Source organism: Miniopterus schreibersii, assembly GCF_964146895.1.
Source record: "Miniopterus schreibersii genome assembly, chromosome: 3".
Taxonomy (NCBI): domain Eukaryota; kingdom Metazoa; phylum Chordata; class Mammalia; order Chiroptera; family Miniopteridae; genus Miniopterus; species Miniopterus schreibersii.
The window spans coordinates 63,898,371-63,922,415 of record NC_138103.1 but is presented as its reverse complement, the minus strand read 5'-3'; the positions used below and the strand labels follow the sequence as shown (position 1 = coordinate 63,922,415).

General features: G+C 46.6%; 1 protein-coding gene across 1 annotated transcript; it reads left to right on the top strand.

The window, feature by feature from the left end:
- The first annotated feature begins 6,700 nt into the window (after positions 1 to 6,700).
- LOC308555388 (betaine--homocysteine S-methyltransferase 1) lies at positions 6,701 to 23,107 on the top strand. The gene is made up of 8 exons (XM_081133644.1): positions 6,701 to 6,793; positions 10,278 to 10,410; positions 14,301 to 14,419; positions 15,346 to 15,537; positions 15,945 to 16,092; positions 18,770 to 18,952; positions 20,396 to 20,624; positions 22,413 to 23,107. Exons 1-8 carry the CDS (start codon positions 6,761 to 6,763, stop codon positions 22,594 to 22,596), a joined length of 1,221 nt encoding a protein of 406 aa, XP_080989770.1. The 5' UTR covers positions 6,701 to 6,760; the 3' UTR covers positions 22,597 to 23,107.
- Positions 23,108 to 24,045: the final 938 nt, after the last annotated feature.

The window sequence follows — 24,045 nt, the reverse complement described above, 5'->3', positions numbered from 1 at the left end:
CTCTGTCCTGGGTCAAACCCCATCATCCTAGAGCCTACATCAGTGAGGCGGAGTTGATGTTTTAGATGGAGAGGGCCTCAGGAAGCCCTTGCTAAGAAGGTTACTTTCAAAGAAAGACCTGGAGATAGGACAATGGCCGTAAGGATGTCTCGGAGAAGAGCAGCCCAAAAGTCCAAGCCCTGAGGCAGGCGGCTTGCCCCACATGTTCAAGGAACAGCCAAGAAGCCAGAGTTGCAGGAAACCCAGAGGGAGAGGACAGTCACAGGAGACGGGGTCTGAGAAGTAAATGAAGTCAGATTATGTGAGAATGTTCAAGTCTTAACAAGGAGATTGGTTTTTACTCTGAGTGACAGGAGAGGACATTGCAGGGTTTTGAACAGGGGAGGGACAGGTTCACTTTGCTATTGTGTTAATAAGCCACAAAGAGGGAAGAGCAGGGGCAGGGAGGCGAAGCCTTTAGTCTTTTGAAAGTTCTGGTCCCTCTCAGCTGTGCCCATGGGAACCGAGGCAAAGCTTACGGTCCAGTTGGGGGGTCAGTTTTATCTTTAGAAAGAAGGGAGGCGTGTTTACTCGTTCCTGGTTCAATAGTGACTGCTGATGGGTTCTCAGTTTGATGAGAGGGAAGCAGTTTCAAAGATGAAGAATATAAATCGTGTTAGGTTAATCGAAATGCTCCCAGGGACACGGGCATACTGCCATAGAGGGGTTAAGGGGGCGGGGGGTCTGGGGCCGCCCACCTGGCCGTGAATCTCAGCTGTGCTGCTGACCAGCTGCCCGGCCTCGAGCAGGAGACTTGGCTTGGGAAGCTCTCTGCTTTCCTTGTGTGTAGGATAATAGCTGCACCTACTCTTCCAATGGTTGGGACGGTTCAGTGAGTGAACTCGTGTGCTTGGAGCACAGCACGGAATCATTCATCTTTAACATGATTATAATTAAGTCATCCGAGAATAGATGCTCAGTGAACACTTGAATCAGTTCATGGTGAGCCCACTGTTGACAGCAGATATGAGGACTTGCAGCCGTCTCTGCGGCCTTGGCCACACCCCAGGCCAGGCCAGGGGCTCCTGCTGACGCCTGCTTCATACACTGCTCTCAGTCAGACCCTCAAGTTCATGTGTCTGACTGATAGGGCCTAAGTCACAGGCCTACTGCATCCTATCTGTCAGGAAAGTGGGGCTTCTCTCTTGGGAAGTCAGGACTCCTAAAGTAGGAAATTACACCAAAACATAGAAAAATATTCAAGGTGTGTAGGCAGCCAGACAGCATGGCCACATTAACAAACAGAAATCAATATTCAATTGACTACAATTACTCCTATGATGCTATCACATTAGAATTTAATTATATGTATGAAATATATTTATTACATAAGCTGAGATTATAAGGTAGAGATAGTAATCGAAATAAAAATTAAATGAGGGGGAAAATCTATTTAAGATTTCCAGAAGGAAATTTTGACACATGCTATGAACCTTGAAGCTGTTATGTTAAGTAAAATAAGCCACTCATCAAAGGACAAATACTGCCCTGGCCAGTTTTCTCGGTGGTTAGAGTGCCAGTCCACAGACAGGAGGGTTGCAGGTTCGAGCCCCCGTCAAAGGCAGGCAGCTCGGTTGCAGGCTCGATCCCCCGCCCCAGTCGGGGCGTGTGCGGGAGGCATCCAATCGATGTGTCTCTCTCACATAGATGTTTCTCTCTCTCGCTTCCTCTCTCCTCCTCCCTTCTACTCTCTCTAAAAAAATCAAAATATTTACAGAAATATAGAACCATGGAGCAGTTAGACGAATTTCAGAGGGAAGGTGTGGGTGGGGAGTGAGGGAGAGAGATTAATCAAAGAGCTTACATGCATCTATACATGACCTATGGACACAGACAGGAGTGTGGGGGGACTCGGGGGTGGATGCCAGGTGGAGGGGATCAATGGGGGGGAAAGGGGACATCTGTAATACTTTCAACAATAAAGAAAAATTAAAACAATAAAAATTTGAAAAATCAATGGAAAAAATATCCTGGGTGAAGATTAACGAAAATACACATGCGCGCGCACACACACACACACACAACGAAACCGACATCCTGAAATAGTGTTTTAATTTTTTCTTTTTGTTTATTCTAGATCATGATCGTATAGTTAATCTCATTAACAATTAATGACCTTTTGAATTTTGGGTACCTTATGCATATATTAAGTACTAAATTTATTTTTCAAAATGGATTACTTTTATAATAAGGAAACTATTAGAGTTAATACTGTCTGCCTAAATCATCCCCTACCACCAGTGAGATGATCGTATTCAAAACCTAGACTGGCTTATTTTCGTTTATTTAGTTTATTGGACCTTTTGTGGGATCTACAAAAAGCCAAGACGCTGTTTTATGCCGTTTTTATTTTTGTTTTTAATTTTGTATTGAAATATAAGGTGCATATCAAAAAAATACGTACACTGCACATGTATAGCATGGCGAGTGTTCAGAACTGAACACACATTTATAGAACATTACCAGCACCCCCAATCACCCCATCCCTTCCTCGTCACTCTCCCCTCCCCTCCAGCAATCAGCATGTGACTCCCAAGAGTGTAGCTCCGCTTTGTTCTGCTGGGTCTCTGTGGTACCCTATATAACTGCAGCCTTACAGTGCTGCCTTGCATGCCTGTTTCCTTTACTCAGTGCTGCCTGGAAGACTCAGCCACACTGCTGCACGTAGTTATGAGTGAATCATTCGTCTAGCATCCCGCTGTGTAAATGTGGTACCATTCACTTACTTATCCTATCGCTGACGGGCGTTCGGACAGCCTCCAGTCTGGGCTATTTCTGAATGGGCTGCTATAAACATTCTTGTACATGTCATTTGAGGAACATCTACACGAGCTTCCACCCAGGAGTGGAATTGCTTGATACAGATTTATGCAACGTTAAAAGATATGGCCAAACATTTTTTTCTAAACATTTGTACAAAGTTACACCCCCCCAGCGGGGGGGGAGTGCCAGCCGCTCCCCAGCCTACCTGACATTTCGCGTTCCGGTTTAGCTCCTCCGATGGGTGGGCAGCAATGCCACTGGGAACCGGTTTCTGAAAGGACCAGCTTCTTCCAGAAATTCTTTAAGCTGAGTAGGCTACAAATACCAAAAAAGTTAAAACTGCTGAAGTGAAAGTTAGAACCTTATTTTTTATGTACCGCTTTTTTTAATGTTTAGGATTCTTACTATATACATATATTAATGTGAATATATATATTTCTATATTCCTGAGATTCAGAAGCTGGTGAGCAATGTTGATTCTGCTGCTTAGAAATGTGTTATTACCTTTCTAAGTCAACTAAGGTCTGTGTACTGGTGACAGTCTTAAAGTAGACTAAAGTCACACACCAGCCCACCCCAAAGAAATGCTTTACAGGGACGAAGGTTTCCATCATCACCAAGCTAAAAGCCCTCACTAGATGTTCGTCAGATGCAGCTGACTGGTAAAAACAGTTATGTGCAGACCAATAGTAAACAAAACTGAGAAAATATCAAGCTTTTTATGAGAAATAAAACCGGCGGGGGAGGACTCTTGGGTTCCAACCTAGTAGTGAGTTTCCCGTCCAATGCAAGCTCCTCGGCGTGGTGCTCACGTCTAACCCACCTGGGCTGGATGCCACGTCTTGCCCCCCCACAGCCAGATTTTCCCCGAGCCACCAGGGATCTCTCCTTTATGTCCCCATCTCTCCCTTTTCCTTCTCACACCACACACCCACTGGCCTGGGGTGTTTTCCCCTGCAGGACATGGGGCTGTTCCTGGGGTATAACTCCCCAGGTCAGGAGCCACAGGCCGGAGCTGGTAGGCCACCCAGACATCACGCGGCAGCCCCACGGGAAAAGGGGGTCTATAGCCTCTACTCCACCTTTCCCACTCAAAGAGGCAACAGATGCCTTAGTTCACCTCTCAGCAGTTCAAGGATGAGGAAAACCAAGGTTTGATCGGCTCTCCCAAGAAATTATGGCTTTTCTTTTCCAATATCCATTTTAAACAACAAAAGTGTTTCAGAATGACTGGGGTTACACACAGTCCGAAAGTCGTGGTGCGTTTGTGGGTGATGACCTTGACAGGGCAGACCGCTTCCTGTCAGCAACTGGTTGTGCGTCACTGAATCTGAACTTGTCCCCACCAGGAGAAGGGACCTCTCTGCTGGGACAGGTTAGTGGGAGGGGCCACAGTACATGAGGTTGGAAAGAGTTTGGGAAGGTTTTTTTAGAGAAACAGTTTACTGAAGAGAAAGTTTAGAGTGGCTCTAAAGAGTATGATTTCAGAAGGGCTCCCACCAACAAATCAACAACGACAAGTGCTGGCGAGGGTGTGGAGAAAGGGGACCCTGGTACACTGCTGGTGGGAATGCCGACTGGGGCAGCCACTATGGCAAACGGTATGGAGGTTCCTCGAAAAGTTAAATATGGAGCTGCCTTTTGACCCAGTGATCTCACTTCCAGGAATATACCCTAAGAAACTCGAAACATTATCTGAAAGAACATATGCACCCCCATGTTCATAGCACAATTTACAATAGCCAAGATCTGGAAACAGCCCAAGTGCCCATCAGTAGGTGGGTGGATAAAAAAGCTGTGGGACGTTTACCCCGTGGAGCACTACGCAGCTGTGAAAATGAAGGCTCTCTTACCCTGTGGGAGAGTGTGGAGGGAACTAGAGAGTGTGATGCTAAGCGAAATGAGCCAGGCAGAGAAGACAAGTATCACATGGTCTCACTCATATGTGGAATCTAAAGAACAAAATAAACTGATGAACAGAATAGGTCCAGGGACATAGAAGCACGGAACAGACTGAGGGCCCTCAGAGGGAAGGCGTGGGGGTGGGAAAAGGTTAACCAAGGAACATATGTGTATATGCATAGCCCGTGGACACAGACCACAGTGTGGGGCAGGCCTGGGGCGGGGGGAGCAGGGGAGAAGGGCTCGGGGGGGGCAAGGGGACATCTGTAATACTTTCAACACTAAAGATAAATCTGAAAAATAAAAAGAGCACAGGCGGCTTCCCAAGAACAGCTATGCCAGAACTCACTCCCCGGGGGTGCCCAGGCGGCCTTGGTCCTTCGGGCAGTGGCAACTGGGGTTAGGGCAAGAGGAAAAGATAAGAAAAGTAGAACCTTCAGTGGGGGCACGATTTGGTAGAACTCAGACCAAAGGGCATCTCCCATGTATTTGATAATCCCCAATACATTTACAGCAGCAGCTGAAAAATCTAATGCCTTTAAGTTAAGGTAAACGTGTGAACCGGGAGAGCGTAGGCAAACTGGGCGTGGTCGCCTGGCAAAGGGAAGGCTCCCCGTAAGGAATTCGCAGGCAATGTTTTAAAAACACTGGCCTTGCCAGAGGACACACAGAGGTTGGCCCCTTTCCATGTCGATAGTTTGCAAACACTGTTTTACGTGGGGCTAGAACATAAACCCGCTTCAGTGGTTTAAAGGCTAAGTGAAACATTTTTCATCTAAGGGGATCTAGGAAAAGCCACTTTCCTTTGTAAAAGGGGGACATCTTAACTCATGTGAGATGGTACCTCCCTCTTGAAAAAAAAGAAGAGCCGTCCTTTACCTCCAACAATACGCGGTATTTGAAACACTGTATGAACAGTATTTAAATGTTTGTTGAATGAATAAATGGGGTTACTAGGGAAAGACCTCGCTTTTGAGGTTATAAAACAGGGGGTTGATCTCCGGCCCGGGCCCTCCTCTTTCCACTCGGGATTTATCTCCCACCCCAAACACTTTGTAGGAGGCTCAAGATGTCAGAGCTACGACCTTCCTCCTCTCACTGCTCGAGAACAAAGAACATGGGCAGGCCCCCAAGAGCAGCCCCGACAGAACCCCCTCCCCAGGTGCTACCCAAGCGGACTTGGTCCTCCGGGAGGGGGCAAAGGCACTGCAGAGCTCACACTGATAACTCCTCTGACTCCCCTGAGTGCCAGGCGGGGTCCAGCCCTTAGCAAGTCACACTGAGTCTGTCACAGGCTTAATGCCGGGCCGGCACATGGCAAGTGAACTGTGAACTCATTGAACTGTGGACATGATCAATTATTGAAATAGTAATTTTATTAAAAACGCCTGTGCTAGAAACTGCAAGGCATGTTTGGCTACAAGGGCAGAAGGTCTTTTTAAACATGCCCAGGGCTCAGGGTCAGGACGGGTCCCCTGCAAAGGCTGAGCCTGTGTTCCTTATGTAACGCTGCATGGATCACACAGGACACCGGCCGGCTTCCAGGGCATCGCCCCCTCACCGGGTAATCTTGTACCGCAGCCTTGGGCAAATATTTGGGCACGGATGGCCTTCGCGGGGGCCTTGACAGGTGGCTTAGGTAAATAATGGCTGAGGATCCCGGCAAGGGAGCAGTGAATCAGAATCAGGGGCCCGCAAGGGGCACGGAGGGACAGCGAGCAGGGAGACCTGACGCCTGGGGGAGTGGTAACTTCATAATATTATCATTTTTTTCTTGTTTTACTTCTCCCTGGTTTCACCCATTTGGGAGCACAGCCTCGATCATCTCCTCTGGCCCTCTCAGCAAGTCAGGTCCCCCGGGGGGGGGGGGGGACCTCATAAAAGGCCGGTGGGCGTGTTCCCCGCGCGAGGCCCGCAGTTGGAGGCCGGGAAACCACCCCACAGCCAGCGGCGGGTATAAAGCGCCCCGCTCCGTGGGCAGCTCTGGGCTGAGCAGGGGGACACGCTGGCCTCCTAGATCCGCATCCCGCCGAGCTCCAGTCCGGACACCGCGAACATGGCACCCATTGGGGGCAAAAAGGCCAAGAAGGTGAGTCTTGGGGACCCGAGCGCGCTCCAGCCCAGCCCAGGCTCTGGGTGTCAACCCACCGAATCCGAGCCCCCAGCCTGGGGAGTGCAGAGGCGTCCTGGGAGCCGGGCTGGAGAAGGGGCTCGCAGGGCTTTTCCTGCAAGGCCCCAGGCGCCTCCGAGCCCCTCAGTCCTGCCCCTGTCCGGGCGCTCCCTACATCTCCGTGGCTCCCGACTGCAGGGCGCCCCCAGCGTCCGAGACTCCAGCCTCGGAGCCCTGCCCAGAGCGGCAGCCCCTAGGTCACAGGCGGGGCTTCCCTCCCGCGGCGAGGGGCGCGGGGCTGGCGTGCGGCGCCTGTGTGCCCGCCTCCCGCCCCGCTGCGCCCCTCAGCCCCGCTGCGCCCCTCCCGCCCCGCTGCGCCCCTCCCGCCCCTCCGCGCCCCTCCGCGCGCTGATCCCGAGGCGCCGCTGGGCTCCGACAGTTTCCTGCGCGCGCCTCCCCGCTGTGGGGCTCCGCGCACCTCCCCTGCCGCTTGGTTGGGCAATGGTACGTTTTCCTCAGTTTGATTTCAGCGACAACGAAATGCACCACGAGGGCCTCGAAACTGGGCACAGAGGCCGTAAGATAGGGTGGAAGGGCTGTTACTAAGATTTTAAAACATCTCCAGCACCTGGTTAATAACAACAAGCACGTGTCTTCCCCTGGTGGACCTGTGTTCTGGTCCCGACTGTCCCCTTCCGTCGAGCTTGGTGGATGGATGATGGATGGGGACTGGCTGTGGGGCTCTGGTTGGGTGGGTGGGAAGAGATGGACGCAGGGAGCAGGAAACATGTTTGACCTTTAGGTGTCAATGTGCCCGGAGGAGGGACGGTAAGGAGGCAGAGGGGGCCAGGCCACCTGTAGCTCCCAGGCTGTAAGGACCATGAGAGCAGGTCCACCTCTCATCCTCATTGCCTTCCCTTCCAAATCAAAAGCTCTCCACACAAAGAAAAAAGCTAACCCAGTTAAAATTTTAAAATGCCACGCAGCATTAATAGATGCTGAAGAAGATGTTGAGTGGCAAACAATTGTAGGCTATCACCAGTTCAATTAGGCTGAGAATCTTTGCCCGTCCATAAATCTACTAAATGAATAGTTGATGTAGACTGGAAAAAAGAATGATTCCTACAGAGGTTTTTTTAAAGTTTTTTTTTTGTTTTGGCCCCATTCTTATAGCCATTGATTCTAACCCACTCTCTAACTCAAACTCAGAAAATGAAACATTTTAAGGGATTAATTTTAAAGGATTATATAAGCAAAAGATGGACATAAAATGAAAAAAAAATGTTTCTTTGGTAACCTTGTTTCCACACATATGTCAGTGTTAAAATATAGACAATAATATGTCTATACTTTTGAGTTTAAAATGATAATATATGTTACAAAGCTAACATATGTTCATTGTAAACAGCTTGGAAAAGACTTCTGAACACCATCTGCTACATTTTAGAGTATATTCTGCTAGTTTGTTGTCTAGGGAAATATGCACTTTTTATACAAAAATGGTCTGATATTACCCATACTGTTTTGTAATACTTTTTCACAAAACAATATGAGAATTTTTTTCATAGCACATTCCACTTTTATTTCAAAGTTGTTTAGCTTAGGAACAGAAAAGTCTGAATTCCAGGCAATTAAAAAATGCACTAGAATCTAAGCGATTGTTTTTCCAGATGCAATTGTTCAACGAATTTGTGAACGCAGTAATGGAATCACCACTAGCCATCCACCAGCAAATATCAGATTCTTAGCTATGCTGTGTATTTAAATATTTGTGGTACTAGAGTTTGAAAACACACACATGTTCAAGGAGAGTTGCTAAGTGGCTGAACAAAAATATCATGAGTTATTTCAGTCAAATGAAAGTAGCAAGTCCTATCTCATTTATTTGATTCTTGTTTGCTTTTTACATGGCTGCACTGACTAGCAGTATATATATATATATTTTTCTTGTTAATTGGGTCATAAAGTTGTAGCATTAGGCGCGTTGAAATCATGACATATTTGAATTTCAAAACTGCATGTGATCAATTCTGTATTGTTGTAGTTGACTGTTATCTCCTAGACTTTTATGCTTCAAAGTTTTTCTATCTGGAACAGATATTAGGGAACAGAACGTGACCCTCCTATTTTACTTTAAAGTGAAAATGTTAGTTGTATCTTCTCTTCTCTCTGAGCACTAGCTGACCAAATGGCACAGGATGGCACAGGATGGCACGGTGGAGGGAAAGAGAATTAAAATGAGGGAGGCTCTAAAAAGGCAGGGGGGACTTGGGATGCATAGTCCTATGATTGGCTCTCACAGATTTATGTGACCCTTGTTATTACATCGGCATTTGTTTTAGCAAGTAGCGTTGGTAATAAATGGAACACAATAGGTAAGTACATTCCAAGTTACTCCTTTACATGGTCTTTTCGGGGCTGTCCCACCCTCACCACTCCCATTTAAAATCGAATCTAGACACCACTTATGAATAAAAGAATCAGGAGGCCCTATACTCCCCACCTGGCGGACTCCATTTAAATTTTTAGATTCCGGGCCTTAATGTTTCATTTATGAAATGAGAGAGAATGACCTTAATTGAATATAGGGTATCTTTTATTGTTAAAGTCTATGAATGAAAAAGAAATGGTTACACTAGAAAATTACTTCCTAATTCACAAAGCCCTTTAGAAATATTTAGTTCAAAATCGATCTATTGAACATTAACACCGGGGTAATTATTGCATAGTGCTGTAAATGACTCGAATAGTACGGCGATTGGGCTGGAAATCAGTTTACAAATACTTTACTTAGCTGTCTTTTTCGTGTTATTGTCATCTTGCACTTGCAGAGTGCAAACACCCACACTCATAACCCCTGGGCAGCGTAACATAGCTGCTGTTGTAGGAACAATTATAACACCAAAGACAGAAGACTTTAAGGGACTTGACCACCTTTTAGGTTGTATGTCCTTCCTTTTGTCTTTACCAAGTGTCTCATGACTTTCCCATCTTCCAAATGCCTTACTAGTATTATATGCTACTTCGACTTCCAACATGAATGATCTCTTTAGCTTATCAGCAGAAGAAGAAAGACTAGCCTTCGCCATCGTAAGAATGTGGGCTTAAGTTTTCATTTGAGGATTTACAACAAAATCTTTCCATTTAATCCCTCTGCAGGCATTGCTTCAAACATCACATCCTCCCACCGTATTCTTAAAAACTCTTTAATATGTCCTGAAAGACCGCCCCCCCCCCCCCCCCCCCCCCCCCCCCGGCCCGGGTGTACGCAGGTTTTCATTCTGTGAGCATGCTGGCTGTTTGCCTTAGAGGGAGCGCCGCGACGTTATACAATAGACGTGAACTTGCTGAGAATTCTAAAGACATCACGCTTCTCAAATATATGGTGGCAACGGCACTGAAGCTAGAAACGTGTCTAAAAAACTCAAGTAACGCCTCTCCTTCCCCTCACCCGTACTTGCAGGGCATCCTAGAACGGTTAAACGCTGGCGAGGTCGTGATTGGAGATGGAGGGTTTGTCTTTGCCCTGGAGAAGAGGGGCTACGTGAAGGCCGGCCCCTGGACCCCGGAGGCGGCCGTGGAGCACCCAGAAGCAGGTTGGTGACGCCCGCCCAAGCGCTCATAACAGAGCGCTGTGTAGACGCGGGCCTGGTGCGCACGTGGAAGGTTTATGAAAGCCCTCGGGCCTGTGCTGGCCTGAGTGGGGCTCACCTGCTGGGTAAGCGCGACGGCCCCCTGCTGGCGCCGTTTGCCTCTCCATCCCTGGCCCTCGCTCCGGAGGAGTCTGGTATCTGGCTCGCTGCCTTCCTCTCTGCCCTTGCCTCCCTCCCTCGCCTGTCCAGGCGACTTCAGTGTCCGTCGCGATGACCCATCCGGCATTCTTTCCGTTAGTGCCTTGGTCTCCGCCGCATCCCCGACTGAGCTCTGCCTCCAGCGCCGCCCCGCCCCGGCACGCCGAGGCCTTGCCCTGGTCAATAGCCGTCCGTCTCTGAAACTGCAATGACCAGCCCTCACTGTCTGACCACCACCTCCTTTCTTTCCTGCTCACTCTCTCCTGCACTGCCAGCCCTCAGCCCCAACAGGGCTCTCAGCCCTCCTTCCTGCTACCTTCTCGTTCATTATCCATTCTCCTGCACGTGTCCACCTTCCCTCCTTACCGCCTTTCGGTTCAACGGTAGGGTATCAGTCGCGGTCTTGCCCGTAGGCCCTCCTCCTCTGCATAGGTGCTGACTAGTTCAGTGCATTGTATTTCAATGCACCCTATTTAAATTCAGCTTTCTACCTGGCCTGCGCCTGTACCCACATGCCTTATTCTCACTTTACTTTTTTGACCACAAATCTTTTACGGCCAGGAGGGGAGGTGGGATGGAACCTGAGGGAGATTATATGCATATAGATAATACCTCCCAGTTATATATGTACAGAGCATAGCTAGATATTACCCTTGTAAATTTACTTGAGAAATGCAAGTCTTTGGAATTCCACAGTGAACTCTGAAAGGTCAAATAAAATTTTGCAGTATTTCTTCAGTGGGATAATAAATTTACAGCAAAATCATTTGGGGGCAAAATGTGACCTGAACTAATGTGAGGATATTTATAATTGTATCCCATTTAGTGTGGTTAGCCATATATTTTCATGCAAAATAAATATTAATGTGTTGGATTGGGGGGGGGAGGGCTACTGCTTCAGACCCTAATGAGAGTGGTAGGTAATATATAGCATGTATACTGTATTCCCTTTCTAAAATTCCCCAAATTTTGGATGCAAAGACACATTTGGTCCCAAAATGGCTTGGATCAGACCTGTAGCATAACCTTCCCTTTCTCACCATTTCCAGCACTAAAAAGTGAAGCCCAGGCACCAGTCCTCCAAAAACATTTCAGATGCAGTACAGCTTCCCAGGAAACTTTTTGGGGTCTATCTCAGTTCTAGCCATTGCCCAGCCTAAATTAGAAAAGCACCTGCAGGTGTGCAAATTCATTTGCATAAAATAGCATGAAAACTGACCACCGCTCTCTTTCAGAGTGTGAATTCTTTAAACACCTTTCATTTCCCCCAGATGCTAAATACATGGCCTGCCCTATGAGGCACTTAGAAGACTACCTAGCAAATAGTGACCATGATGAGGACTTGCCTTTAAGATTAATAAGAATAAAATTCAATTAAAGTGACTACAGAAATCATGTCTTTCTGTATTCTCTCAGTTAACAGATAAATGTAACACGAGTAATTATTTAGACATTAAAAATGGACACTTGTCCTCAAGCAGCCCCAGTGCTGTAGGGACGCAGACTCAGGGAATTCTGACACTCCCTTTCCATCGTAGAGATGAAGAAATTGTCACCTTGATGGGGCAGGTAAATGGCTGGGCCAAAGTCACACAGTTGATTGTAGCTGAGTCAGAAAGATTCCAAGTTCACCGACCTCTTGTGCCCATGACCTTTTCCCTACACGATGCCTCATTTAAAAATGGTAAGGATGTAAGAATTTGTAAGCTCAACCCAGTCCAGCAACGGGGTAAAGTTAGCTTCTGTGATGCTAAGATAAAACTAGTAAATGAAGAGCTTAAAGCCATAACACGAATGTAATGAATCAGTATAGCTGTGTCCTTGTCATAGAGACCAGTCACATTCTATTACTGGTTAGTGGATGGAGACTCGGGAGTCTTATGAGGAGAGAACACAGAAAATAGAAATTGGAAGGATACCCAGAAATCACCAGACTAATTCTCCTACTGAAGTTTATGCCAAAAGCTGTGGTTCTTCCACCCAGTGGGATTGGCATTGAATTCAGCAAGGAATTGGGGTTTGCTGGGTCTGGAAGGGTCTAAAGCATCTGAATTCATGACAGTTGTCCCCACGTGAGTCTGAGTTGGATCACATCTTGAGAAGCGCTGCAGTGTTCAGCAGCTCCGTGTAACAATCAAGTCAATTAAGAACAGGGAGCTGGGTCACTGCCCTCTGGAAAAATCTGATAAAAGTGTATGAACTGTCTGCGCTGTAAAATGTACATCTACACAAACAATTAGCACACCATTCCAGGACCTTCTCACAGAGTCTCTGGAAACGCACCCAGGGACACCCTGGGGGGCTTCCTGTTATAAACCGTGTTACTCCGGTGTACAGGCACCTGGTCTGCAGGCCCTGCGCCCCTGCTCCAGCAGCAGCCGCTCATCTGACTCACAGGGGGACTCCAAAGAAGGCGTTTCTAATTGGTTTGGTTCTGTTGCTAATTAAAACAAGTTTGAGGCCCCGTGATTTAGGCATCCTTTTAAATTCCCACTGAGAACTAAAGTTTCCATGATTGTGAAAACAAAGATTTGGCTTCAAGCTTGGAAACCCATTTTCTAAAATTCAAAAGCTTTCTTGCCTCATTTATTTGTTTATTTAAAAACAAAAGATGAGCTTCCTACGTTCTCTGTGGTCTATTAGGCACTTGGGATACAAAGATGCCAGACTCATCTCCAGTCTTAGCCTCTCAGGGCTAAGAGCTCCAGTGTCCTAATAACTTCCTGACTTCCAGACCGTTGGGTTTTACAGGCCTCTGAAATTTCAAAATAAATTTCAGGGACTGACACCAGATTGCTGATTTCTTTCTTTGCCCAGTGAATTCCCCTGACAAAAACAAACACCAGCTAAGTCTATCATTTTACAAAATGAACATTTTCCACTCTCTTAGAATGGTGGTGGTTCTCAACAAGGCTAAAAATAAGAATTTGTTGGGAAACCTTAAAAAAGAGAGCCTGTGCCCTGCCCCAAACCAGTTAAATCAGATTATCTGTGGGATTACCCTAGCATCCATAACGTTTAAAAAGCCTGCAGGGGATCCAGTGGGCAACCAGGGGTTAGGACCCCTATTTTAGAGCAAAGGATAGATAATTCTTTAAACTGAATACATTTGGTTATATGGAAAAAATTCCTATCATGATTCCTCTACCCTGGGAAAGCTTTGTCATTTGGCGCTCACCCACGGACACGTTTGGGAACCTTGCTCCAGTACTTAGTCCACTCGCTTTTCGGAAACACTGAGCTAATCCCATCCCTCAGTGGCTTACGAACGGCTGGTTTTGCCCCCGCACCTGTGGCTGGAGCCTGGGCTCCTCACTCTGCCAGCCAGCCCACCTCTCCACCCGCATCTCCGTCGCTTCTCCAACACGCCCTCCCCTCCAGCTGCTCAGGCTCCTCCTGCCCCCGCCAATGCCACGCCTGTTCCTGCCTCCTTGACCTCGCTAAGGCCGGTCCCTCTGTGGGGAATGCCCTTCCCTACCTCCGCTACCTGGCAAAAAGCGCTGAAACGATCCCCCACTCTGGGACCTCCCTCGTTCCTTCACCCCGCTCCATGGGAGAAATCTCTTCTCCCTGGCGAGAGGCCCCGGGTGTCACGCGGGAATTTAAGCAGCTATGTCCCTGTTATCTTGGAGCCTTTTGAAACCGTGGCGGGTTAAGAAGCCCCCAGCCATGAATGCCTCTCCTGTTCCCCCCAGTCCGCCAGCTTCACCGCGAGTTCCTCAGAGCCGGGTCCAACGTCATGCAGACCTTCACCTTCTACGCGAGCGAGGACAAGCTGGAGAACAGGGGCAACTACGTGGCAGAGAAAATATCCGTGAGTACAGCCGCGTGGCACCGGAAGGCTGGCAGACGCTCGTCACGGGCAGGGTTCTCACAGAGAGGTGTCGAGCCTCCAAAGAGCGTTGTCTCACTTTAAATACGACAGCAATGAGATGTGTGGCTGATGCGTAGGTTTTACCCGGAGTCCCCCAGGGCGGCGGAAAGGCATTTAATGATGAACGATTCTCTCGGGCCCCTGACCGACTGCTGGGTGGGCATCCTTACAAACTGTCATCTTCGCGGGCTTTGGAAGGTGGCACAGTGTAGGGGAAAGGTCGTAGGTACAAGAGGTCAGTGAACCTGGAATCCTCCTGACTCAGCCACAATCGACTGTGTGCCGCTGGGCAAGCCACTTACCTGCCCCATCAAGGCCTCAGCTTCTTCACCTCCAGCAGGGAGAGAGATTTCAAAATTCCATGAATCTGTGAGCCCTGCACTGGAGGTTTTGGGGACATGTTCATTTTTAATGTCTAAATATTAGAAAAGACCTTACTTGTGATACATTTATCTGTTAATTGAGAAAATACAGAAAGACAAAAAGTCATGAATTCTGTAGTCACTTTCATTGAATTTTGTTTTTATTTGTCATAAAGACAAACGAGCCTCATTATCACCCCTGTTCCTCTGAGTGCAGCTGAGGCATTGGAAGGCCCCATGTGAAGACTTTTACCCTCTCACAGATCTTTGGTATATAATGGAACATCCTAGATGCCATCGTTAGGTTTATTTTCTCATCACTATTATTGATGTTATTGTTACTGCAACTTGCTCAACCTGGTAAAGCTTCGAGCGCTTCCATCACTGTCATTGTCTGGAATCAGATCGCTAGCGTAGCGCACAACTGAGGTGTGGACATTTGAATACGAATTTTGTTTCAATTTCACATAAAAATGTGGATGTATCACGTACCCACCATTTTAGGGGCAGAAAGTCAATGAAGCTGCTTGTGACATTGCCCGGCAAGTGGCCGACGAGGGGGACGCCTTGGTGGCAGGAGGCGTGAGTCAGACACCTTCCTACCTCAGCTGCAAGAGTGAAACGGAAGTTAAGAAAGTATTTCAGCAACAGTTAGAGGTCTTCCTGAAGAAGAATGTGGACTTCTTGATCGCAGAGGTAAGCAAAGACGTAACCAGAGATGAGACATGGACACTTAATACGCTTTCTCTGCCCTCCGCTTGCATGAGGACCATGTGAGAGTAGGTGCCAATCATGATGAGTAATAACAATGTTTAGTTTCGAAGTCTTTTCCCAGTTTAGGGCTCCCCTAAATTTGATTCAGTTAATCTAACACAATGTTCCTCAAACATTCTGACTGCAGTTCACAGTAAGAAAGCACCATTCTGTTTCTTTTAAAACTGCCAATGGTTCTCAATTTCACATTCTCGATTTTCAAAGTATTTTAAATGCAGAGTTTGAAAATCACTCATCCAGTGATAATTTAATTATTAAGCAATGGAATAAGTTTTCAAATTGTTCTAGAGAAACAAGGCTAAAAGCTCCTTACCCTTGCCGTATTTCAGTATTTTGAACATGTTGAAGAGGCCGTGTGGGCGGTGGAAGCCTTGAAAGCCTCCGGGAAGCCAGTGGCAGCGACCATGTGCATCGGCCCCGAGGGAGACCTGCACGGCGTGACCCCCGGCGAGTGCGCAGTGCGCCTGGTTAAAGCAGGTGATGATGGATTTTGATCAGTTTGCAATTAGTGAGTCTTTTAAAATAACATACAAATGCAGGTCCATCTGTGGATCACTTACTACTTTTATTAACAGGAAAACCATTAATTTACTTTTTTTTAGGAATATTAATATTGTTGAGTCCTAAGTGTTAAAAACATAAAAAGACGCACACACATACCAGCCTTTTGAAAGGAGCAACTAGGCTTATGCTAAAGGTTTAACAACTAGGAATGAGAAGAACTTCGGTAACTCCGAAGGAGCATTTGGAAAAATTGTGTTTTATTTTAAACTTATCTCAAGTTGAGGTCTTTAAACATTAATAACTTTTAAATCAGTTTCCCTGACTGCCAAAGTTTTTCCACTCTCATAAAATTACTGGTATGCTTTGCTTTTTGTGCCCGATATAATAAATTTTAAAAACCCTTTGATATGAAATACTGACAACCTAATTTATCTTTTTATATAATTTTCATCCCTAATACTGGGTTTCACTTCAATTAGTGAGAGTGTGGATGGTTTTCAAAGCTGCCTCGTTTTGTCTGAAACCCAAGGAATAGCTCAGTGTCAGTGGGAGAGTCCAACTCACCCTGTGGAATAGAGACTGTGATTGGCTATTTGTTTAATTCCTGATTTTTATCCAACTCCTGCTATTTTATGGAAGTCACTTCATACTTGTCATTGACAATAACAATTATCTAGATTTAGGAATGAAGTTATATAATACTAATTTTTGCTTGGTAATATAAAAATGGAGGGGAGAAGTTAACTTATTTCTAAAAGAACAGAGCAGGCCTTCATCATCACCATTGGCAAGGATTCTTGGCCTGCATCTCATCCTTCCCTTACCATTCTGTTCAGAGTAGGTGGCTACAGTGTTTGAAATCACTGTACCCTACTTATGTCCTTTGTAGCACTTCCCACTTATCTCACTTGTTTATCTCTTTAATGTCTGACTCTCACTAGATTGTAAAATCTAAGAGGGCAGGCACTCTCTTTGTCTCAGCATTGAGGGCCCTGTGCCTAGCACATAGTAGGTCCATAATAAATATCTGTCTAATAAATCTATCTAATATCCATCTAATAAGCCTGTCTTCCAATGTTAGTTCGAACTCTACCTCCATGTACCCTTACATAATCATCCTTACCCCCACGTATCAATCCCTCCTCTCAGGAACTAGAACATTGTCTGTTTATACCCTTCATTTGGAATATCCTCAGTCAACATTTTCTAGCCTGTGGGAATGTTAATAGGGTTCTATAGTCAAATACATTTAGAAAATGCTATGTTAAACCAAGTTAAGCAGGTCTCTCTACTACAGACCTTTTCAGAGCCTTTGATATGTTCAGGTATATTGACAGTGTCCTAGAAGGGGACATAGCTACTGCCTAACTTAATGGATCATAGAACCTTATTTTCATGGAGCAAACCTTGGAAAGCCCTGTGCTAAATTATAAAATTCTTGGTGTCAGGAACTACATCCTATGTTTATATTTCTCTAGAACTCCTTACAATGGCCCTTATACCTAATAGATATCCCCAAAATAGCCAACATATGATTAATTCATTAGCATAAGGAAGTCAAGCAAGGAGAGAAAAATTCTGGCAACAGATCATCCAAAAGGGGGAGGTGGGGAGAAAGGTAGTCAAGATCCAAGAGAAGAAAAAAAATCAAAAAAAAAAAATCCAAGAGAAGATGTTAAGTAAGCTGTTGAATATACAATTCTGGACCTAAGAATTGTCAGGTTAGAGAGAGAAGTTTAGGAGAGTTCTGGATATAGATGGTATTGAAAGCCCTGAGACTGAAAAGGAGATGTAGTTGAAGAGCAGAATATGGCTCAGTGGGACCCTGGGACACTGCAGGGTTGAAAGGTTTAGCCTTGAGGAGGGGTGGGCACATAATACCCACTAAAAGCAGCCAGGGAGGAAGGAGCAACACTCAGGGAGTATGGAAAGTTCTCAGAAACCAAAAGAAGGAGAGTGTTGACAAAGGAGGGAGGGGCCTGATAGATCCAATGCTGCTGAGAGGTAGAGTAAAATGAGAACAGAGAAGCAATTACTGGGTTTAGGTCATGGGTTCCCCTATGAAAGCTGCCTCAGAGGAATGACCAGGAGGGAGTCCTGACTGCAACAAGAATGCAGAGCAAACGGCAGACCCAGCCCAGGGAGGACCACTGGATGCCACAGCTTGTGGCATCAGCTCTGCTCCGGACTCTGCTTTAGTGATATTATTAAATCGGCCTGAGGAGAGGGGACCTTGACGTAGCCCTCAGATGAGCGGTGTGGTAGCCATGGGTGTCACCTAGCAGCGGGGACTGCTGAAAGGTTACTGTGCTTGCAACATAATGTCAGAGATTGAAAAATTGACTGCTGCAATTTGAAGTTAAAAACTCTCTAATAATGACTTTTTTGGGGGAAAAGATGGACAGCCAAGTGTGCATAAACGACACTTCAATTATACCAGACTCTTCAAAGCACTTTTCACAGAAAGTACCTGCTGCCTGCTAGCAATTGTTCTCACCCAGAGGTAAAGAGAGATTTGCAGGAAGCATGGATCAAGCGCTATGCCTCCAGATGCACCGTTCCAAATGAAAGCTCCCTGATGGAGAGAGGAGAGTGGGCCTCCAGGTATGCTGGTGGATCCCTATAGTTAAAATGTCCTTCCCACTCACAGGAGCTGCCATCGTGGGTGTGAACTGCCACTTCGACCCCACAATTAGTCTGCAAACAGTGAAGCTCATGAAAGAAGGCCTGCAGGCAGCCGGGTTGAAAGCCCACCTGATGAGTCAGCCCTTGGCCTACCACACTCCCGACTGCGGCAAACAGGGATTTATCGACCTGCCAGAATTCCCCTTTGGTAAGACACATTCCATACACTGTCTCAATGTCTTTACGTTTGACAGATTCCAAATAAATCTAGAGCTTTATCATAGTGAAGAAATGTCTGCCTATCTCATCTCCAGCCCCCAGCTTTTCTCTCTGCAGCCACAAATCCCTTGATATTAGACAGGCGTAGAAGGAAAGGCAAAAAAGACCTGAACTTAGATGTAAAACCAAAGTTGAATCAAGACCTAGATAGGCGACCAGTCAGTCATACTTGTAGGCTGGTAAAAAGGATGCCCTCACGGGTGGGATCAGCAAAGATTTTCGTTCTGGTTCCAGCTCTGTTGCTGAGTCGTGTAATCTTAGCAAAATTCCTTAGTTCCTCTAAATCTTAATTTTCTCATCAGAAAAATAAAGTTAGAACCAGGTCACCTCCAAGATCCTTTTCTTCTATTCTGAATGTTGCTCAGATACTCCAGAGCTTTAGGGTGGAGGGAAGACACCGTCCCTGGGCTACTGCATGATAAATTTGATGAAGAGACCAGGCAGATGAAGTGAGGGCGTACTCGCAGTCTAGGCAGAGGGATGACGTCTTTTAGTGTGTTTTTGAAGTGGGGGTGAGTCTGCCTTGAAAATCAAGGCCAGAGGTATCAGCAGAGCCAGAGCATGGCCAGCCTCCTGTTCCATTCTAAGCACATTTTGTATCCTATAGGGGCCCTTGGAGAAGTAAAGTATTATAAAATCACTCTAGAAGAACCATGGAAGGAGAATGACAATGCATTTGTGTTCTTTATTGCTGTATAACAAATTACTGCGAAACTTCGTACCTGCGATCTCAGTTTCTGTGCATCATAATTCAGGAGCAGCTTAGCTGGGTGGCTTTTGCTCAGGGGCTCTAAAAATGTCGCATCCCAGGCGTTGGCCAGAACTACAGTCATCTGAAGGCCTGATGGGAGCTGGGGGATCTACCTCGAAGCTCTCTCAGTTGGCTGTTAGGGGTCGGTGTTAATTTTTTGCTGTCTGTTGACTGGAGGCCTCAGTTCCTCAGCTCATGGGCCTTCCCACTGTGACGCTTGAGAGTTCTCACAGTGTGGCATCTGGCTTTCCCTAGGGTCAGTGTTCCAAGAGAGCACAGGGCAGAAACCATAATGTCTTCTACAATGCAGCCTCAGAAGTCGGAGACCACCCCTTCTGCCATACTCTACTAGTCTCGCAGACCAACCCGATAAAATGCAGGAGGGGGCTACCCAAGAGTGCGAACACCAGGGGGCGGGGTTCCTCCTGAAGCCTGGCTACCACAGCATTTCACACTGGACACAGGGACGCAGAGTAGCTAGCCCTTTTGAAAAGTTAAGAATTAAATATTAAAAACGTATTTAACTCATTTATTGAAGATCACGTACTTATCATCATTGTTTATGTTAAATATATATATATATATAAATATTTAATTTGGGCATAATGCCATTTATTGCAGGACTGGAGCCCAGAGTTGCAACCAGGTGGGATATTCAAAAATACGCCAGAGAGGCCTACAACCTGGGGGTCAGGTTCATCGGCGGGTGCTGTGGATTCGAGCCCTACCACATCAGGGCAATTGCGGAGGAGCTGGCCCCAGAAAGGGGCTTTTTGCCACCAGCTTCAGAAAAACATGGCAGCTGGGGAAGTGGCCTCAACATGCACACCAAACCCTGGGTTAGAGCCAGGTAAGAACCTTTACATTATATTTGCCAAACCAAACTTTCGTAGGTTGTGGATATGTCCAAGTGAGGTTGTCGTAAAGAGTGTGGCTGATTTGCTGAGTGATGATAGTCAGTTACCCTTAAATTCTCTCACAGAGACATCTGTAAAACATCCTGATGGAGCGATTTCTAGAGAATTCCTTAGGGATAGAGAACATAAGTAATGTAAGTTGCAGTGAAATGCGACCGCATGCTCTAGGAGGGCACCATCCATGTGGTGGACACTGGCACTGAATCAGTTGATTGTTTAAGATTTAAGTATAACTTAAATATAACAAATATTATTTAAGCGCCTGTTCTATGCCAAGCACAATTCTCGGAGCCAGGAATGGAGTGGTGGGTAAGATGGAAAAGGTCTTTGCCCTCAAAGCTTACATTCCAATGGAGAAGATGAACAATAAACGAATAGCTTTTATGTTACGCAGTGTGTAGGGCACTAGGAGTAGAGGAATGAAAAGCTGTGGTTGAAAGAAAGAAGAAAGAAGGGAGGGAGGGAGGGAGGGAGGGAGGGAGGGAGGGAGGGAGGGAGGGAGGGAGGGTCGGTCACAGGCAGGCTGTGGTCCCTGGCCCGGGGGTCTCACAGTATCCTGGGGAACATGGATAAGAAAGCCAATGTATTATACTGTGGTAACTGCTTTAACACTAGAAGCATGGATAAAAAATAACAATGAAGAGAAGCACCATGTTTGCCTAAGAGAAAGATACTTTAGCAGAAGGGGTTTTTTGGGCTGGGTTTTGAAGGGCTAAGTAGGCTTCCGTGAGACAGAGGCGATGGAGGGTGAGTGGCCAGGCAGAGGGAGCGGGTCTGCCCTGTTGAGCCGACGTGAACTGAGCAGAACTATGTCAGACACTGTTGTGGACACCGAGGTAGCTAGCTGGACCGAGGAGCGGACAGTCTGGTAGGCAGAGAGGTAAACAGGTAAGTTCAAATCGGCCTAGAAAGGCCAAAGGCGAAGACACGCACAGGGGGAGCAGGGCAGCTAATGGCCCGTGGGGGCGAAAGGCAGAGAGGGGTGGATGCAGGGTCCCTCGGAGACCTGGTGCCCAAGCAAAATTTCGAAGGGTGAACTACATCATCAGACAAGGGAACAGCCTACAGGCAAGCACTGAGGTGGGAAGAGAGTGGCGTGTTGAGGAATTAGAAGTTGGAGAATATCGGAGACGGAATTGGACAGCAGGTAGAAGGCAGGAAGGGGAGGCAGGCTTTTATTCGTGCTCACGCGTTGACGATGGCCTCATCCCAAAGGCAGTGAGGAGCCTGGGGCTGCGTCCCAAGTGGTCCAGGGCAAGACTTGCAAGTTAGCAAGTTTTAATAGCCTGGAGACCGGGAACCGGCGGGCAGCCTTTGCTAGAATACCCGACGTGATGAGGCCTGAACTAGAGGAGACGGTGGGGAGAGGCGGCAGGACCCAGGGAGTGAGAGGTGGGGGCCATCCAGGCGCTGGGGAGAGCAGCAAGTGGGGCCCAGCCGGCCGTGAGTGGAGTGGCAGAAAGCGAGGCTGGGAGCAGGGTAAATCAGAAAGTGTCTCTGTTGTACTTCTTAGCTTTTGATCCCTATGTATAGGTTAAAAGAAGAAATTCAAACTAATCTAGACCCACCAGATTCTGAGGGGGTAGTCTTAGTACAGGTTAATCAGTGTGTTCTAATGCACACAGTCCGAGTGCAGCCCTGGCGCCACGGAGGCTCTGTATCCCAGGCCGGCGCAGAGACCCTCTCAGCGGAGGCTAACGTGCGTTTTGTTCTTGGCCCAGGGCCAGGAAGGAGTACTGGGAGAACCTCCGGATAGCCTCAGGCAGGCCCTACAACCCCGCCATGTCAAAGCCCGATGCCTGGGGAGTGACCAAAGGAACCTCCTTGCTGATGCAGCAGAAGGAAGCCACCACCGAGCAGCAGCTGAAAGAGCTCTTTGAAAAACAGAAATTCAGATCCGCGTAGGAGCCTCAACACAACCCAATTCTGTGAATTCTTTTCTGTTTGGGCCACAGTTCTTAGAAATGAGGAAAAGACAGTTAAAATGCAGCGCTCATGTTGACACCAGCTTATACACAACATTGGTGTGAGCTGAGCGAAATAGAATTTCAGATAGCGCCTCACGATTTTAAAAGTATGTTTTAGAAGTTTCCTTAGAAGCAAAATAAGTCATGAAGTAAATCTTAAGCAGGCTTACTAAGCACCCACCCGCGTAAGGTGTTCAGGAAATCGCCGTGGACAATGGAGTGATTCGGACATTAACCCCACCTGGAGAAGTTTGCAGGCTAGTAAGGGGGTTGGACAGGAGCTGTCATACGTGGGTCAGCAGCCAGGCGGGGACAGATAGAGTGACGCAGGGAAGCGGCTTCCAAGCTCCTCTGAACATGATCCTTAGCAAGAAACACAATTTATATGATGGCCCAGTAAAGCACATACCATATGATTATTGAAATAAAGTGTGTGACCCATTCTGTTATTTTGTATTCCATTTCTTTCCATACTATTTTATTTATAAAACATGCTAGCCGAGATCCTTCAAATTGATTTTATGATCCATTAACAGGTTTTGGCCCATAGTTTGAAAAACACTGCTATGGGATACTTCAGCTATGGGGACTTTCCTATTTCTCTACGTTTATTCTTAGCAGATAAGTAATATGGGGCCTGGTCAATAAGTATCTGAAGCCCAGAGTTGTTCTCTCTCTGCTGATCCATTTCTACTGCTAAGAAACGTACCAACCAGTAGGGAGGGGCTGGGAAGGGATTGGTATGTAGGCCCTCTCCATTCCACCCAAAACTGAATGTATGTAAATGCCTCCGGCAGGTAAGTCTGAGGAACAACAAGTATGTGTTACTTTGGTAGCTTAAAGAAAGTATAATTTTAAGAAAAAACCCAGAAATTCTCCAAACTCTATCCAGGTTTCCCATATTGAGAAATGTATTTTCAGCTGATACTATCTACTCTCTTCTGAGAGCTCAAGCCTGAAGACGCAAGACCATTAGAATAAACACGGCTACCCTTCATGTACTAGGAAAGAGAAGAGTCCATGCTGTTCTTAAACATCCTTGGATTGGTTAGCTGTTCTGAACATCTATTAAAAAAATAAGAGCAATGAGACTATCCTGGTTGTCCTAGATTCTTCATTCTATAATTTGCTAAGTCCTATATGAAATCTCTCTACCTCAGTTTATCCACCAATTAAAAAAAATAATACCACCTTCCTTCTTCAAAAGTATGCTGGAGTTTTAAAGGAGAAGGCGGCAGTATTAAAAAGGAAAATAAATTTCCAGAATTTTCTTACAAAAGTAATTAGCAATCCACCCCTCACCCCCCAATGCACAGAAATGGAACCAAAGCAGCACACAGCTCTCAGAGGCTGCATATGACTGAGGTGAAATTAGAGGAGACTAAAA